Source organism: Mastigoproctus giganteus, chromosome 4, assembly GCF_048544385.1.
Source record: "Mastigoproctus giganteus isolate SK-2022 chromosome 4, ASM4854438v1, whole genome shotgun sequence".
Lineage (NCBI taxonomy): Eukaryota > Metazoa > Arthropoda > Arachnida > Uropygi > Thelyphonidae > Mastigoproctus > Mastigoproctus giganteus.
This window is the reverse complement of record NC_143578.1, coordinates 113,716,273-113,736,056: the sequence shown is the minus strand read 5'-3', so window position 1 is coordinate 113,736,056 and position 19,784 is coordinate 113,716,273. Positions and strand designations below refer to the sequence as shown.

The following is a 19,784-nucleotide window of genomic DNA, read 5'->3' as shown; positions in this document are numbered from 1 at the left end:
AGGAACAGTATGCTGCTCTAAAATTTAGTTTCCGTTTTAAAAAATTATCACCTGAAGCATATGAAATGTTAAAAGAGGCTTATGGTGAATCTACACTTCCGTATAGCACTACTCACTGGTAGTTTAGAATGTTTAAAGATGGACATGATTCGATCACAAAAATCAGTGGTCCTGGAGCTCCAACCACTGTTATCACCACAGGAACCATAAACACTGCTGTAATTGTGAGAAAAGATCGTCATATAACAGTAAGGCAACTGGCAGATATGTTGAGAATATCAGTAGGAAGCACTCACAATATATTCTCCATGACAATTTGCATATGACACATTTGTGCATGCTAGGTTCCAAGACTACTCACACCTGAGCAACAGCAAGTTTAATGTAGGGCTGTCAGAAGCTGCAATGGATGGTTATGGATGGTGCTGCACAAAATGATAATGGCAGATGAGACATGGCTTCATTGTTTCAAACCTGAGAATAAGCAATAAAGCTCTGTTTGGAAGTCTATGTAATCCCCAAAACCCAAAAAAAGCAAGATTTGTGGCTTCTGCAGAAAAGCTTATGGTCATATCTTTTTTTTTTTTTTTGACATTTGAGGAATGGTTTACCAGCATATTTTGCCACATCATACAACTGTTAAGGGACCTTACTACAGAAGTATACTGCACATTTTGTGAGATCACATTCATCACAAATGACCACAACTGCATGGAAGTGGATGGATGCTGCATCAGGACAATGTGACACCTCTCGTTGCTCATACTGTCACTGAATACTTAGCCAGCATTAATGTCAAATGTGTTCCTCGCCCACTCTACAGCTCTGACCTTGCACCCTGCAATTTATTTTCTTTCCAAAGTTAAAAGAGCTGCTAGGAAAATGTTTCCAGTCATCAGTAGAAGTTGTAAACACATCAGAGACAATTCTCAAATGCATGACAAAAAATGGCTTCCATCATGTTTTGGAAGAATGGCAGAAAAAATGGAGTAAGTGCATTTCATTAAATGGGGAATACTTTGAGAAGAACCATCAACTTATATGTATGTTTAATAGAGGTATGTTGTGAAAAAAAATTAAGATCATTCTTTATTGAACAGTCCTCATACATATTTTTAAGTGCCCATTAATTTTGGATCTCTCCATTTGTCCATTATTCCAGTTTACCTAAGCAGTTCCCATAAATCTAACCCCTTCCCATTTCTCCTTTTTTTAATTCTCCATAGTTATACATTGTCAGGAATTACCTTATTATTACTTGGCTCTATGCAGCTTTACAATTCTCAGCCCTCACTCATTTTGTCAGTGCTCTTTTTCAACTATGTCACTAAGTTTCATCTCTTCCTAACCCATGAGAGTTTGGCTCCATTTAGTTTCCAGGGCCTCAATCCTTTCCTTCTAGATAGTCAGTATCACTGCCCCAGCTGTTTTAAATGCTAGTTGTGGTCACCAGGTAAACTTGTGACAGATATTTTGCTCTTTATTATTTATAATTTTTTTTTCTCTATCTTATTAGATTTTTTTTTCTCTATCTTATTAGATTTTTTTTGTCTCTACCTCATGGGATACTACTTTGGTATCATAGTTATACTTCAATATTTTGTTGTTGTTGGAGTGGTTTTTCTTGGTGCAATGGCTACTATGGCCAAATTGTGGCTGTTCCTGTGTGTGAGGAAGAGACTGTACAAGTTTTTTTTTTTAAATGGGATTAGAGAAGCATATATATAATCATTTTAAATAGTGGGAAAACTCAGACTGGAGTTGTCCACTATAATATGACTAAACTGAAGTAACCGAAGAGAAGAGGGTTAGAGATGGATTGGAGTGATGTGGATTTGGCAGACTAATAATGAGTGCACTCTATAAAAATATGTTTTACAGTTAGTGAATCACAGTGCATGCATGCATGGGGGGGGGGAGAATCATTTCCTTGCAATAAATACAGATGCATAAGGTGGGTATGACCAATATGTGTTCTAGCAAGTACAACCTCTTCATGTCTGTTTGTCTGAATTTCCATAGCTCTGGATTCCATTTTATATTTCTTAACCTGTTATATAACTGGTTATGCCAAATTTCTACCCATTTTTCATTTCACGTTCAGCTTATGATTGGTTTGCAATCTGGATGTGGTCATTGTCAGAAGGGAGTTTCTTGCTGCTCTATCTGCACACTCATTTCCTGGCATTCCAACAGAATATGCCAGTCTGTTTACTATTATCAAGTTCCAATTTTTGTTTTAAAAATGGATATGAAGAGAAAAAATTATCTTGGAGGGCTGTCACTGCACTGTCAGAGTCTGTAGAGATTTCAGTCTTTGTCTTTGGACTGAAATCATTAATAAGGAAGGTCAAAACCATCTTAATGGCATAGAGTTCTGCAGTGAACACACAGCATACCTGTGGTAATGATAGAGAAACTGTCAATGTTGGTAGGACCACAGCAATTCCCACAGCTGTGTCACTTTTGGAGCTGTCAGTATAAATTTGCGGAGTTCGTGCATTTGTCAAAGAGTGGGCTGCACGTAGTTTCTGAAAAGTTTGATGGTCCAAGAACTTTGCTGTGTTAACCCTCCCCACAGCCTTGTACTCATCTATAACTTTTATACCTTAGCACTTACAACTAGTTTTGGTAAAATTTTCTATGCTGCACCTATTCTTCAATTTAGTTTTTTTTTTTTTGTTTTTTTGTTCTTCTTTGTTTTTCAATTTTTTTAGCTACTTTGTTTTAAGACAACAATTTCTCTCAGCTCCAACTTAAGCACTGGGATTCTTGACTAAGGCAGTGGCAGTCATCCACCTGTGTTTTGTGCCAATCCACATCCATCAGGTGTTTCATCAACATCCCTTTCTAGCTTATCTTTGAAATTACTACACTTTTGTAATGTATCTTTTCACTAAAGTACAACACACTGTTTTCTTCAATATTAATATTAAAATGCCTGTATTCAATTCTAATTGTGATTTACTCCCATTATTATAAATTTAAATTTATCTGGTTATGTATTATTGTAAATTATAATATTTCATTTTAACTTTATCTACACCATTAAAGCCCAAAAACATTATTTAGTTGAGTTTCATATTCACCTTGTTGTTACATACCTGTTATTTTGTTCTCTTGTAATTGTTCCAATGTTTGTACTTAACATTTGCACATGGTTTAATAGTGTCTTTCTTTGTAATAATATTGTTTTCTAAGCATGGTAATCTACAAAGCATTACAAAAACAAGTCAAAAATACATATATATCAGGGGCCCACATCTAGACTGCCAAAAACTTTTAATGGATCATAAAATAATCAGAAACTAAGTGAATAATTTGTGCACAAAGTTTCCTTACATATTTTCTAATATGAACTGCAATTAACTGGTGGCCCTTGGTATATATGGTACTGACAAATACATCAATGAGAGGACAGAATGCAAACAATGTAATACTTATTTCCTCCTGGATTTTAATTACAGTTAAAATATAACACACATTTCTGTTCTGATTAATATAATAATAAAATAGCAATAATTTATAATTTATATATTTAGTAAAGTTATAATAAAAAAAGAGCTCCTCAAAGAAAGCAACTAGTTTCATATGCATGAAATAAGAACATATTGCCTACTCATTCCTTCAATCAACACACAACAAACATAACATTCAGTGCTTAAGCTATAACATACAGTATATGGACTGTGTGTGATATTTATGGGGGGAAAATAATAATAACTGCTAGAATTCTGTTTAATTTTAATGAAATCTGAAACAGTTTAACAAATCTTTCTAAAGCAGCTAAATATAAAATTTTGAAAAATTCTGTCCAATGGAAGTTAAATTGTTACATGCAGATAGACATGCAGATGAACAGACATGAAGGCAATGGATGCTTTACATGTATATGCAAACATGCCTAAAACTAAATGAAAAATCATGAATATGTGTAATACTGATTTTTCAATTAACAATTGGCCAGAAATTAAGTTTTCAATATGCAATCATGTAACCCACTCAGAAACAGTGTAAAAATCTGCTAAATGAAGTTTATGTTGTGTAATGATGTAAATGTTTCTACTGGGAACTTTCAAAACGACAGAATCAATGTATTAACCATGTCGAAGGAAAGAGAAAAATCACTTGGTGTGTTACAGAGAAAAAGCAAAACATTAGTTACAAGCAATACACATAAGGTTCAGTGCATGTCCACTTATCTCAAATAAGTTCATTAGCATAAAAAGTACATGAAGCATACCTTCATTTTAACAAAATTACAACTTAATTTAAAATTATGTTTGCAATTTATAAAAAAAGTTTTGTAGTGGTTTCCATTATAATGTTAAAACAAATGTGCTACAAAGTAGTCAATTTTACACTATTTCTTACCTATCTTAAAAATAGTGAATTGCACAGAAAATGTACTTAAGTGCCTGCACATTCAAACATTTTTGATATGCCTACCGGAGAATTAAAGGCCAATTATTCAAGAAATCCAAATAATAAAATAGCGCATAATGGCCTATAGCTGCCATTGCGCCATAAAACATACAACAACAAATAATAAAAGACTGAGTAAACAAAAATTTACTGCAGTTGGTATTCTTTTCATCTAATACAGCAGAATTAATTCCCTACCTGCAAATGTTTCAGAGTGACAATTGCTGGCTGAGATAATCTGATTTTTCCTTGTCTTCCTACTGATGCTGCAATAACCCTTGAATTAATGATCCACGTTGAATTTTGGGGTGGTATGTCACCCTCCAAATGACGATGATGGATAGAAAGGGGCTGAAATCCAGGCTCAGGTTTTAACAGTTCATCTACCCTAGTATATGCCATAAAAACAACTTTGGCAAGTCCTGAAAAATAAATAGACTCTAATAACAAATACAATCAGTGTTGCTCTACTGACAGCAATATATGCATAGGTTTCAGATAAAATCCTGTTTAAAATATTACACAAGTTCAACTATTAGACTAATTTCACTTTTTTTTTTTTGTATCAAACCAAGTTAATTTTATTCATTATTTCACATTTTAAACTATAAACTATTATTAAAATGAATAAGATTCTCAGAAATAAAAATATTTCTGCAAAACATTTTGATATTTATTAATATATATATTTATGTTTCTTCGTTTTATATAAAACTGCAAATAATAACAAATTAGAAATTCATCGTTTAAGTTTACAAACAGATTTAAATCTAAAAAAATAACGAAAAAATATATTATTCTTAAAATGTAGCTCATACCATGTTTAGAGATATCTAATAAAGTTTGAGCAGGTAAGACTAAGGAATCCTCCATTCGCACCCAGGCTGTCTCTCCAGAATCTCCCCTAAAATCATTCCTAACAGGAAAATTAATGGGTACTCCAGACCTGGCATTTACCATCTGAACAGGTAACACTTGGACGGATAGCACTATTAAAAGAAATCAAAACAAAGGCAAAGTCTCACTTTATACAAAGATAATAAAAATGAAAAGTCATAATTGAAAACATTATGACAAAAGAAACATAGTTATTACTTAAAATCCATGTGGAAATTATTAATATATATCAAACTGACAAGGATGGTTACAGCTTTCTCTTGAGACAGCTAAAACAGACCAAATTTTATTGCTAACTTACTAAGCTTGCAGCAGAGGGATGTGTATGACTGTCTGTAACTGATTTTTAATATATATGTAAATGATTACACTTAAGTGAAGCAGATTTAATTCAGCAGAAGATTTTAGCTAATATGGTACAGCAAGAATCCACTAAAAGTATAACTATTCTATAGCAAAACAAATGAAGCAATGAAAAAACGTTACTGAATAAGTTATAACATTAGTCAGAAAAAAGCCAAGGTTAAATTAAAACAAAATTAAAGTCATTTGGCTCTATTCACTTATATTGCTAAATGGCTGCTATTTGCAACAAAACCCACTGCAGGCTATACATTAAGGATGACTTTATCAAAAGCATTCGGTGTATTTCTGATCATGCACTAGTAATTATGGTGATAAGTCTTGAGCATCATCTTTTAAATAAATTGCAGCATAACCTTTTGGCAATATCATTTGTTTAAAAGTAGTACAACCCCAAGGAAATAAAAAGTTCATTCAGCTATGAACATTAAGACCATTGCATGTACTACGCAGTTTAAATCCTGCCAGTGCTTAAAGCACAAAAAAGAATGAAAAGTGTCCTCCACCTTCTCGTAAGTTTTAAAAGTGCCAAAACAGCAATAGCAATGTTATAATTTCAAAGTTTAAACTTGTTCATTTGACATGCAGGTATAGATTAATAACTAGAAAATAAAGCCAAGTAGAAAAGCTTAAATAAAACATTTGTTTTCACTCATGTTCCTGTTATCACATTTTAAAGATATTATCACCTGAAAAATTGTAAATAATTTCACAATATACACAAAGATAAAAACAAAAATGTAACTATGAAAAAAAAAAAAAAAAAAAAAAAAAGAAGGAAACTCACAAACATTAGTTTTGGCCAGTGTAAAAGAATCATCCTGTCCAGAAGTTTCTGCTAACAACATGGCACTCTTCTCTAGTCCATCTAGAAGAGAGGATGCAATTTGTCGGCGGTCAGAAGAAGAAAGATCTTCCCATGCTGACTGATTGTCTTCCAACAAGTTACTCACTGTTTCCAACAGAGACTATAATAATAACACAGGAGTAATATTGTAATACCTAGATTTACAAGACCAAGTATACATATATTAATACTGTTTAACTATGAGAACTATAGAATGATGCAGTGAAAGAGAATCATTAAATATATACACACAACAAATGAAAGTTCCCTATCTCACAGACACACACAATATATATGTATTATAAGTGCCATTTAAAGAGGAAAAAAAAAATACCCTGCGCATTAATTTTATATTAAAAAAACCAGGTGTGATCTAACATAAGCAGGAGTCAAGATGTAGTTTTCTCATTACATAAAGGAGTGTGCCACCAGGCAATACTAGAAGGTCAATACTAGAATACAAAAATCCTCATTGCCCAGTGAAACAGCACCACTTTGCTGGAATCTTGAAGTGGTGAAACTAATTTTTAGTTTTCAAAGAAAAGCTCCAACAATCCCAATCTCTTCTGTAATGTAGTACAAGTGATTTTCTTTGAGGTTATGATGGGCATCATGGTAGGATCCAATATTCCTTACACTGAAGCTACAGCTATAAAATGATACTTGCAGGTTGGATGCTAGATAGTTCACAAGATCAAACCTGTTGGTACCCCTATAAGAGGCATCCAGATCAGCTGTGTATAATCTTGCTGCCTCTACCTTTCCAGTTAGCAACCTCCAGTTGCTAACTGGAAGTTCAAGTAATGTGTATGTAGGGAGACAAATCCCTCCCTTCCAAATATCATCCCATTTCACTTATTGCTACTCTTTCCAAAGTAATGGAGCCATCAGCAACCAACTCAAACAACAACCTATCTCAAAACCTTTAATCATGTCTTTAAATGACTTTTTTTTTCATGGCTATTATTCTTCATATTCCCACACTTTGTACACCATAAGATGGGAACTTATTTAAAAGACCTTTATGCCAAATAATATCAAAAATCCACAGAAATATCAAGAGAAATTTCTTGAATTTTGTCAGATTTTTCATCAAATTTGTCCAAAGATGAGTAACATAAGCAAATATACCATCTAATCTAATGGTATTAATTAGATTAACACTGATGGAAATTCATGTTGGTGATTATTGATCAGGTGGAAGGTTTTGAGATACCCATCTAGAAATAAACTATTCCCACACTTTGTACACCATGAGAAATAATAAATGAGCATTGTGTTACAAACCCATTACCAGGTTTTTGTTCACATGATAATGAATCAGAACAAGGATTACAAATTGGCCTTTCTGTAACAGTTGTCATTGTATCATATTAAACATCTCCAATCTGGTGTCTAGTGTTTTTACAGCCTCACATTTCTGGGCACCCTCTTGCCATGCTCCATTAGTCCCTAATTAATTTTACTGTTCAAAAGCCCATTCCACAGTTCCTCTATATTTCTCCCCTTGTTTCTATTTAAAGTTACCTAGCTAAATTTCTAAATTTAAAAGGCTTCTTTTATTTTCCTTATTTCCAAACACCCCTTCCCCCTCCCATTACCACAAAGTTCCTATCAGTGTATACTTGAATTCCTTCCAAAGCATATTCTGCCAATTCTAATTCTTTAGTGTTTCCTTTGGCTATGTGTTTGTTGTGTTCATTTATCATTGAAATTTCCTTCCAGTCTCACCTATTTATACTTTGCAAAATTTTATTTTAACAACAAAAAGAATAGCAAAACATGCAATAAGGATTACAAGAGACAGGTAGTAATTCTGTACATAAAAGGTACTGTGGCTAAAAAAAAAAAAAAAAGGAATCTCTAAAAAAGTATGGTCTTGAAGTGATCATTAAGCCAATTAATAAGATGGGGAGCTAGTTCAAAAATCCAACACAGTGGAGCATAACAGAAGGCATATAATATAATAAAATATGTATAAATGTGGCAAAGTATACATAGGCAAGACTGGAAGGAAATTTAAAACACCAAGTCAAAGGAAAGATTAAATAATCAGAATTGGGAGAACATACATTGGAATGTGTTCAGGCAGACAGTGATGGAAACTTTGTGGTAAATGAGGGGTGAAAGAGACTTTGAAAAAAAAAAAAAAAAATTATAAATAAATAAAAGAAGAGACTATTACATTAAGAAATTTAGCCAGGTAGCTTTAAACAGAAATATAGAGGAGCTGTGGGATGAACTTTTCAGTAGTAATTTTAAGTAGGAACTAATGGAGCATGGTAGGAGGGCGATCAGAAATGTGAGGCTGTAAAAACACTAGACACTGGATTGGAGATGGTTCATATGATTCAATGACAACTGTTAGAGAAGGGCCAATTTGTAATGCTTGTTCTGATTCATTACACATGTGAACAAAAACCTGGTAGAGAGTTTGTAACATAATGCTCATTTATTATTTATCACGGTGTACAAAGTGTGGGAACAGTTTATTTCTAGACAGATCTTTCAAAACCTTCCATTTGTTCAATGATCAACAACATGGATTCCATCAGTATCAATCTAGCAGTGATTACTTTCTTGTTACTTATCTCTGGATAAATTCAATGAAAAAATCTGACAAAAGTCAAGTGCTCCTGACACCTTATGGACTGAAAAATGTTTTTTGTAATTGGATATCCAGTTTTCTCTCCAGAATGCTCGCTATAGGTGATGAGAGATAGCACCCTGTCTTCCAAGTTTTCCACTAACGCTGGTGTTCAAGGTTCAGTTCTTTCTCCCACTGGTTTACTTTTGTATATTAATGACATTATTTCTTCCACTGACTAAATATCCTATTCACAATTTTGCTGATGATAGCACACTACATTCCACCTTCCAATTTGTGAAACTGTCCTATACAAACAGCTTCAACTTCTCAAATATCCTCCACAAAGTCCTTAAATGCTCCAGGTAATTTAAGGACTTTGTGGAGGATATTTGAGAAGTTGAAACTGTTTATATAGGACAGTTTCTCTAATTCTTCAGTGGGGAAAAAGAAAACTTAACTTTAATAATTCTAAAACTCAGTCCTGTCTTATTTCACTCAAAAAAGAGTTTACTGCTCTTTTGTTCATCGTTGATGACACTCATTTCTAGACAAGATCACATATCTCTATTAGGGAATACTCCAACTTCTAATCTTTCTCTTGGCACAAGACATTACAAATACTGTTTCCATTTCCATGCTGTTATTTGGTTATTTGGTTTTTTTAGGAGCATTAGCAACTAAGGCCATATTTCTCTGGGAATATGCGGTGGTCATTCCTTGACCTTTCCGCATCCTCCGTATTTGGTGGTGATGGACTCGAACCCCGGTCTAATCAAGAAGCGTGTGCTATGCACTGCCATTTCCATCCATCAAAAAAAAAAAAAAATTTGAGTCTCTTTTTCACCCATCATTACTTTTCTTCCAAACAACTACTTTAGACAGCAGATGTGGGAACAATATCCCATGCCCTACCATGGAATATTGTTCCCACATCTCGGATGGTGCCCCCAAAACCTCTCTCGGGCATCTTGATTCCATGCAAAAAGAGGGCAGTTAGGTTAATTAATGACCTGTCTCTTACACTCTGTCCTATAGACATTCAATTTCTGCTGCATGTTATTTTCTATAGTTACTTCCATGGGCACTGTTCTCCTGAATTGGCATCTGTAATTCTCTCCCCCATTTCTTCCAAACCAGCCCAAACAGTCAGCTTCCACTTGTTGTCCAACTCCAAACTCACAGAACCAACAACTTTTCCTCTTCCTTATTTATTACTTTTAATTCTGTTTTCCAGAACACCTTCCTCCACATGTAATTCCCAAAATCTACAGAAACTCATGCATGGTGCTAAGTTCTATAGGTTCACTTCTTGTGTTTGAGAATTTTGCAGTTACAAGAGACGAATGTATCACACAGTTACTACAAGAATATATTATGCCTATATCTTGAAATCATTACTGATTTCTCCAGGACAACACAACACACAAGAAGTGTTTCATCATATATCTCCATAAAGGTATTATGCACCTTATCATATTGCCCAATTGTACAGGGTATGCCACTCTGACAGAAAAATCAGCACTGATTTGAAACATCAGAAATATTTTATTCTTTAAGTAATTCTGTTGAGTAGTAATTTCTTGTTGTTTTTGTTCTCTAACACTGACTGCATATAAGTTATTTCTTTCTTCCTAATTTACCAATGTGTAGTAACATTCTAACCTATGGCTTGTATTTATAATTTTTAAATTCAGCATATCACTGGGAAAATTAACTTAAAAACACTATCTGTTGATCCTTCTTACTCTACATTGCATTTATTAAGTATCTCTTAGTTTCATTGTTTTCAATACAATGTAGAATACAGTTATTCTGCACTTATTATTCCTATATTCTAAATACAAAAGAAAGTTATTTTTCTCAGCACAATGAGCTGGCATTTTATATTTAATTGGAAACATAACTACAAGATATAAATACAGTCAGTCCTCATATAGCACGATAGTTGTGTTCCTAAAAACCCTCGTGCAATATAAACAACAGGCCCTATGGGAAAAATAGGGTTAGGTGCTGAACAAGACTGATTGAACACACATTTGTAACCCAAGATTGAACACACATTTGTAACCAAAACATTATAATCTTAATAATACTTACGTATTTTATTATGACTATTACATAATAAAATATTGCTAATTTTTTTTTTGTTTTTTGTTTAATTTTCTATCCAAACAGATGACAGCCATTCCATCTCTTCCGATTCTTTTTTGTCTTGATGTAATGGATTTTAATTAATTACACTTTGAGTTGTTTCTGCAATGAAAGTTGTTTTTATTTTCTCTGCATTTTTTCTAATTCTCGACGTTGCCTCATTTAGGCCTGTAGCACGTGCAATATCACATGGTCTTTCATTTCACTCAAAGCATTTCACATTTTTTCTCTATCGACAGAGGCGGACTGGCCATAAGCCTTACCGGGGAAACCCTGGTAGGCCAGAGGCTGGTGTGATTTTGGTCATAAACGCTAGTGTGAAGCTACTACAAATTTTCCAGGGTAAGAATTTCTGACCCAGTCCACCTCTGTTTATCGATATTGCTTTTCTTTTTCTCTCTGAATCTGTAGTGTCTTCACCAGGATGCTTCCTTTTCACACCTTTTAAGTATTTTATTCATTTTTAGGGAATAAAGCACAATTACAAAATGAGGAGGCATGCTTGATATACATAAACAAAGCTGCGTGCATGTAGCAACTGAATAAACAACACCGTAAAGGGAGACACACTATTAACACCTCACTAGCTCACATTTTACTAAAGCACATTTCTGGGGGTTACTACCATAAAACAATAAAAACAATTTCCAGTTACGTTATCTGGTAGTAAACTCAATCTAATTGCATTTGCAATAATACCGACAGCTGAAATTGTGTGGGTTTTTACGTTATTATGGTGAAATATGTCTCCCCTTCACTGATATAAAAAAGATAAATACATTTTCAGAATCTTCTCTTCATTCCTATCATGTTGCATTCAGTTGGGGTGATTCCACGTTCGACTGCCACATCTTGTAAATGCAAAGGTGAATCATGCATAAGTGAATTCAGTTCGTGTTAAATATGATATCGTTCCCCTATTTATAAATCGTGTATAATCGAATTTGTGTAGTGTAAACATGTGTTATACGAGGACTGACTGTAACTCTTTTCTATGCTGCCAATTATATAGTACAGAAATGGGTAATGGTGTATACACTGGATTATGGAAATATGAAGAGAATAAGGTAAATAATGTTCCAAATATAAGAGAGAGACTTTGTGGGGGAGGGGAGTTTATTCTGATACCTCTAACAATGTCTTATTATGACTTGAACTTTTCTTTATCTCTTCATCAAAAGTTTCTTATTAACATGTAAAAATGAAAAAATATATATATGTATTTTAAAATACAAACCAGCAAAAGTTCCCTGAGAACATGGTACCTATGCCACATATCCAGAAAATTTTCCATGCCATTTACTGTTCTTGACAATGTTTGTTGTACAATATCTGTCAGTTCCTTCAGATCCTCACCAAAGAGGGATTTTGTTAGCGTCATCTGGGACAGCTCTATTGAAACACTAATAACAGATTCTCCTGCTTCCACCTGAAAAATGGAAAAAGAGTTAGTATTAATAGTAGTAAATGATGCATGAAAGCAATCTTGAAAAACAACAGCCAAAAAAAAAAAAAACTTCTCAGATCACCTGTTTATCCCTTGCAATAATATGTCTAGCAGTTCTCTCTTGAATTTATTCAAACTACCCACTTCCACAACAGATGGAAGTTTATTCCAACAATCAACCACCCACTGGCTGAAGGCAAACCTCTGCACATCTATCCTGCAACTATGCTTCCTCTATTTAAATTTATACACCTGTCATGTGTGTAGTCTGAGCAAGAGGAAGAATGTCATCAGCATTGAGCTTGCCTAATCCAGTCAAAGCAATTGTAGACTAGATACCTTGCAGGTGTGTAGTCTCCAAATGCTGCAATCTGCAGAACTGAAGTCTATCTTGATAAGACAGGGCAGTCTTGTTCCCTTTCTCTGCACCCGTTCGGCACATCTACATTGTTCTTAAAATGAGGCCTCCAGATCTGTATGCAATAATCAATACGTGGCCTAACCACTGCCTTGTACAATGGGATTATCACTTCCTGTATATCACTGACAAAACCCCATGAGCTGTTCTGGCAGCCAGTAAGCACTGTGCAGAGAACTTCATATCTGACTGCACAATTACCACCAAATCTTTTCATTTTCCACTACCCCAAGTGCGATACCACCATTCAGTTTATCACCAACCTGAGCAGGCTCAGGTTGGTGATAAACTGAATGCACTTAGAGCCTTGCCTGAACTTTCCCTCAGCTTCAGTAAGTTTTCTAACACTCTTCTCTCAGATCATTGCAAATATTGTTGTAAAGTACCCTGCCAGTCAGTGTTTGATTCTTTCATTTCAATTAAGTAAGGGCCTATTTGATTCACACCCTTCTTTTTTAGCTCTCTTTGAAAATTATTTCTCATACTCCGCTTTCACCTGTCTTATCCCCTCTAACAAAATCTGTGATTTTGCTATATATGTGCTTATAATTTTTACAAATAAACTTTGGGGAACATTTTTGTAGATGCTGTATTACAATCACATTCCAAAGATCTACAGAGGCAACTAAATAAATGGAATTCCAATACCAAAAAGTTTAACTTGAAGACCAGCATAGAGAAGAGAATGTTTGTGAGTCATTAAAAAGCTAAATGAAAGGCAAGCCTTGAGGATAAAAATTAGCTTAAGGTGCATTGGCATGTTATGCCATAAAGTACCAAGAAGATTAGAGAACTAAATCGAAAATTAAGAAATGGGAGACACTGATTTACACCAAGAATGGATGGACGGCAATCACAAGTTCTGAATACAGTTCACAGTTATTTTATGTCAAAAATATGTGCAGATTACTAGGAGTTGAACAAATATGTCAGGTTTTTCAAGAAATCAAGGCATAGTAGCTGGTTCTGTATTTACAATTCCACAAATATGATGTGTTCTAATTGACTACAGAAATGGTATTTTTCATTAAGAAAAATACCATTTCTGTATTAAAAAACCTTGTATAATTCCCTTTTAAGTCTACTGATAAAATGGTTATGAAAATATGATGACCTCAAATGAGATTAGCAGCATCTTATAAAAAAACTTACCCTTCTTTTCAAATTTTCTACCCAAACTGATTTACATTCTCTTAAGTCAGGCTTTGTAGTAATCCAACCAAGAGGATGTTTTCCACAGCGCCATCTTGCAAGACCTGAAAAGATATATAAATGATAAGATGAAGCCTAAGAAGTTGAGATATGAGAGTAAATAAGTTCTGCACAGCCCTCAATAACATTTCCTAAAATATAGGAAGAGTAAATATATAGCATTTTATTTGTTGAACATTAGGGAATATATATTTACAAACTCACTGATATCACTTTTTCTGTTGCAGGATTATGAGTAACAAATATGACCTGATGATGCCACATGAATAGACTTGACCAAGGAGGAGCACAGAATTTTTGTGAAAGTTGAAATACCAAGTAGCAAATCTACATGCAAAATCAACCCATTATAAGAGGTTTGCTTATGTATTCCTCTCTGAACGCTCTAGACAGTGATTTCAAATGAATCCCTGCCTAGTGGCTACAAAGGATTTAGGGCCAATAAAAAATCAGACCCAAAAATTATATATAATTCAAATTTGTAAAATAATAAGGAGTTTACCTCAATATAGTAGAGGCGTATGATGCAAGAAAACAAGCTTATGTAGCATCAGTCAAAAAAAAAAAAAAACACCACTCCCATTTCACCCCTCCGTTCGTTCGAAATACCTGTCCAGCTGAGCCTTAAATTTATTTAGACTATCAACTTCCACAACAAAGGATGAAGTCTGTTCCACCAGCCAATTACCTGCTGGCTAAAGGCAAATTTCTGCACATCTATCCTACATCTGTCCTCTCAGGTGATTTTTCTGAGCAAGAGGAAGAATCCCATCAGCATTGAGCATGCTCAAACCATTCAAGGCTTTATACACCTCTATCAGATTACCTTGCCAGTTCCTAGTCTCCAAACACTGTAATTTGCACAACTTAAACCTTTCTTCGTAAGAGCACCCCTTTGTTCCATTCACTAATCTTGTTGCCCTTCTCTGTACTTGTTCCAGCAGCTCTACATCCTTCTTGAAATGAGGCCTCCAGACCTGTATACAGTACTCAAGGTGTGGCCTGACCATTGCCTTATACAAGGGAATAATCACCTCCTTATCCGTGCTAGAAAAATTCCCGTATATCATTGACAAGACACCATGAGCTACTCTTGCAGCCCATCTGCTCTGCTCAGAAAACTTCATATCTGCCTGCACAATTACTCCCAGGTCCTTTTCATTCTCTACCACTGTCAGTGTAGTACCACAGAGTTGATACGTTGCTCTGGGGTTACTGTTGCCCATACGTAGTACTTTACATTTGTCAATGTTAAACTTCATTTGCCACCTCTCAGCCAATCTGCTCAACCTTTCCAGATCCTGTTGCAGCAGCATACTGTCAGTAGTGTCCCTAACAACCCTGCCAACCTTTGTATCGCCTGCAAACTGGGACATTAAGCTTGATATACCATCATCAATATCATTTATAAATACAGAAAACAACAATGGACCCAACACTGAACCTTGAGGGACTCCACTAATAACATTAGTCCACGGTGAGCAGTGTCCATTGATTACCACTCTCTGTCTTCTCCCCCTTAACCACCCCTTTATCCATAGCAGCAATTTGTCTCCAATGTCTCTAAGCAAACCCTTAACCATAATTATGAGAGCTTCTTTGGACTCAGGGGAGGTACCCATAGACTGGAGATGTGCAAATGTGACCCCAATTCACAAAGGAGGATCAAAAGCTAACACAAGTAATTATAGACCTGTTAGTTTAACTTCTGTTCCAGGAAAATTAATGGAGGCACGCTAAAGAAGCACTGCAGGATCATCTAGACAAGACTTCAGTTATAGCTCGGACACACCATGGTTTTGTTAAGGGAAAGTTTTGCCTGACCAACTTGATTGGATACTATGATGCAGGGAATAACTTTGATATTATATATTTGGATCTTAGAAAGTCTTTTGATACTGTTGCACATGGAAGACTGTTGCACAAATTGGAGCAGTGTGGCATTGGAGACAAATTGCTGCTATGTTGTTTTCTTGCATCATACGCCTCTACTAATGCTAACAAATCACTGCAACTGAGGACATATGCTTACGTGGTTTGACCTCAATTAAAATGATATACTGAAAGGTGCTATTCATCATCAAACAAGATTAAAGATAGTTCAACAGAAGCCAAGCAAAATGAAACAAATAGTCATTGCTATTTACAATTTCACAAGTATTCTTTATATTCATCAGGTTCCACAAGGTCACACACACACACAGTCAATAAAGAATGCCATGATTCAATTCTTACAAGAGGTTTTGAGACCCGTTCTACAAAAGCAGCAACCAACTAAAAAAAAAAAAAAAAAAAAACTCTACAAAAGCAACGTCCATAGGTTTTGCATGTCATAAGGTCTATAAATTAAAAATTTTTACTATAAAAATAAAATATACAGAAATAAAATATAATGAAATACTGTGATACATTATTGGAAATCGAAAGACTAAAATATTACAATAAATTAAGATAAAATAAACTATGATAAAAACATTAAAAATATAGTTAAAAATACCGAAGCAATAAAATTATCTAAAATAAACTGGATTAAAATCGATAAAACCTGAAGCTTTCGGAGACTGCTGTCTCCTTCCTCAACAGCTCCTTGGGGAGGGTGGGCGAGATTTTCTACCCTAGATGAACTCAGTATAGCTGAGTACACTTCACGAGTTGTTGAAGAAAGAGACAGCAGTCTCCGAAAGCTTCAGGTTTTATCACTTTTAATCCAGTTTATTTTAGATAATTTTATTGCTTCGGTATTTTTAACTATATTTTTAACGTTTTTATCGTAATTTATTGTAATATTTTAGTCTTCCAATAGTGTATCACAGTATTTCATTATATTTTATTTCTGTATATTTTATTTTTATAGTAAAAATTTTTAATTCCTTGGCTGGTGTTTGTCTTTAATTATTGCAGTATGGAATTTCCCAACCCCATAGGCCTGTTTGAAGATATAAGGCCTATATGTTGATCGAGGCATTGCAAGAATGCAACTGAGAGGTTTTATTCCACCCTTCCTATAATCCAGTCAAAGGAGCTCCTTGGGGAGGGGGGGTGAGATTTTCTACCCTAGATGAACTCAGTATAGCTGAGTACACTGCATGAGTATTTGATATCCATCTTCCCCAATAATGACTGTTATTGACAAGCAGTGGGACTATACTGCAGTCTTATAATTATACTTTATTACAATTTTATGAACTTCATTTATGAACACCTGCAAACTTACTGATTGGCTTTCATATACATATTACAACATATCTAAAATTCTCAACATACTACTTATTTGATATTTAGAAATTTAATATTAAGCTTAACAAATTTTATTAAAAGAAATTGAATAGCTCCAATATAATGTAGAGCTATTTACTATAACAATTTAACAAACATTTAACAGATCTTCTGTGATGAGATCAGATGTTTGCACCCACTACGTTCACCTCTGTTTCGTCATAATTGAAATATTTGTAAAATAATAAGAGGAGTTTACCTCAGTATTGTACGTAGAACACTTCCGTATGATACTCTCCAGAAATTAAAACAAAAAAACGAAAAACTTACATTAGAGTAACAAATAATTAAAAATCAATTTAATACAATTAAAATCAATTTAACGCAATTAAAAAGAATCTAACGAAAATATTCAAAACGATTTTCAAAAATCATTTTGAATATTTTCGTTAGATTCTTTTTGATTGCGTTAAATTGATTTTAATTGTATTAAATTGGTTTTTAATTATTTGTTACTCTAATGTAAGTTTTTCGATTTTTTTGTTTTAATTTCTGGAGAGTATCATACGGAAGTGTTCTACGTACAATATTGAGGTAAACTCCTCTTATTATTTTACAAATATTAATATCATCAATATAGAACGTATTGAGCATTTCAGCTCTGATTCATACTATATAATTCTGTAATATGGAAGTAGTGATAAATGTATAAAAGTAAGCAAAATACCTGTTGACCCATTAGGACATTTCTGTATGGCCTCTGTTCCTGCTTTTGTCCAATTCCAATACAGACCACTAAAAAATACTGGTGCACAATGATTTGGAGGAGGTTCTGCTGTTGTTGGTGGTGTTGATGAAGTTTTTGAAACTATAAAAAAATATCATTTCTTCAATAACATATTACAAATTTCTAAACATTTAAAGCAATTCTAAATGAATATGTAAGGATAAAGTGTTGGTTTCTTATCATGTATTCTTCCATGGCTGAATATGTAAAAGCAATAATGAAAAGTTCTTCGCTGTAAACCAGGCCAACCCACAACTATTTCTTAGAGTAGGATAGAAGTTTGTTTGCTCTCAAAAAAATCCATATCACATATACAAATGCCTGTGCATTAGAAAACATGAATGTGCGATTTCAGCAAAATGTCTGACATCAAGGTTTGCTTCTTGTAATTATGAATAATTATAGCAATTAATAACTTTTTTATTTGATATGGTTATATTAAGGGAAACAATGTGAAAATATTTATTTGGTGCAAGAGTATAAATTTACAATTAATTCTGATCACTGAGAATCAAATGTTGAAGTAATATCGTGAATGCTAAGTAGCGTAGATTCATTTGAAACACATCTAATGTAAATTTTTTATTATAATTTATTGTGTCTATTTCTTCATGATGATTTAATAAATGCATCTGACCTTGTGTTGCAACTACAGTTCTATAGACAGCTCTTTCATAATACTAACAGTGATATAATTTTTTTTCTCATACAGAAAATAAATTTAAAATCTATTAATATCTCATCAATAGTAAAGTACTCAAATACAGCATCTAAACCTATGTTCCTGGAAATTACTGCATAAGGCAAAAAAAACCTTAGAAAATACTGTAACAATACTGTAGCAAGGTTATGTTTTCAATCAAAAAAACATCCAACCACAGATATACTTCTTTGTATTAATGTTTTATGAGAATTTTGATTAGAATACAATTATATTAACACATAGAATCATTTAATATGTTTATATACCGATGAGCCAAAACATTATGACCACCTACCTAATATGATGTTGGTCCTCCACATGCAGCCAAAACAGTTCGTACCTGGCAAGGCATGGACGCTACAAGATTTCTAAATGTGTCTTGTGGTATCTGGTACGGACACATAACCAACAGATCCTGTAAGATCCGTGGTTGAGATGCCACAGATCAGAGTTGCTGTTCCAACACAAACCACAGATGCTCAATGGGTGGATGTCTGGGGAATTTGGAGGCCAGGGCAATACCCGGAAGTCTTCCTCATGTTTCGCAAATCAGTCTCGAACAATTTGGGTGGTGTGGTGTGGCATGACACATTATCCTGCTGAAAGACGGCACCACCAGAGGGAAAGACCGTTGCCATGAAAGGGTGTACCTGGTCAGCAATGATGTTTAGGTAAGTGGTAGACATAAGAGTGCCCGGCACATGGATGACTGGACTCAGAGTATCCCA

The 19,784-nt window shown here is 34.2% G+C and overlaps 1 protein-coding gene across 4 annotated transcripts in view; it reads right to left on the bottom strand.

The window, feature by feature from the left end:
- The window catches only part of LOC150087000 (latrophilin Cirl-like), a 285,427-nt gene that overhangs the window by 55,689 nt on the left and 209,954 nt on the right, over positions 1 to 19,784 (bottom strand). For all 4 annotated transcript variants that reach the window (XM_090372889.1, XM_090372890.1, XM_090372892.1 and 1 more), the window contains 6 exons: positions 18,294 to 18,434; positions 14,291 to 14,394; positions 12,511 to 12,702; positions 6,473 to 6,653; positions 5,244 to 5,414; positions 4,624 to 4,847 (listed from right to left, as the gene is read on the bottom strand). In XM_090372889.1, the coding sequence (XP_090229015.1) occupies positions 4,624 to 4,847; positions 5,244 to 5,414; positions 6,473 to 6,653; positions 12,511 to 12,702; positions 14,291 to 14,394; positions 18,294 to 18,434 (1,013 nt within the window). The remainder of the gene's footprint in view (positions 1 to 4,623; positions 4,848 to 5,243; positions 5,415 to 6,472; positions 6,654 to 12,510; positions 12,703 to 14,290; positions 14,395 to 18,293; positions 18,435 to 19,784) is intronic.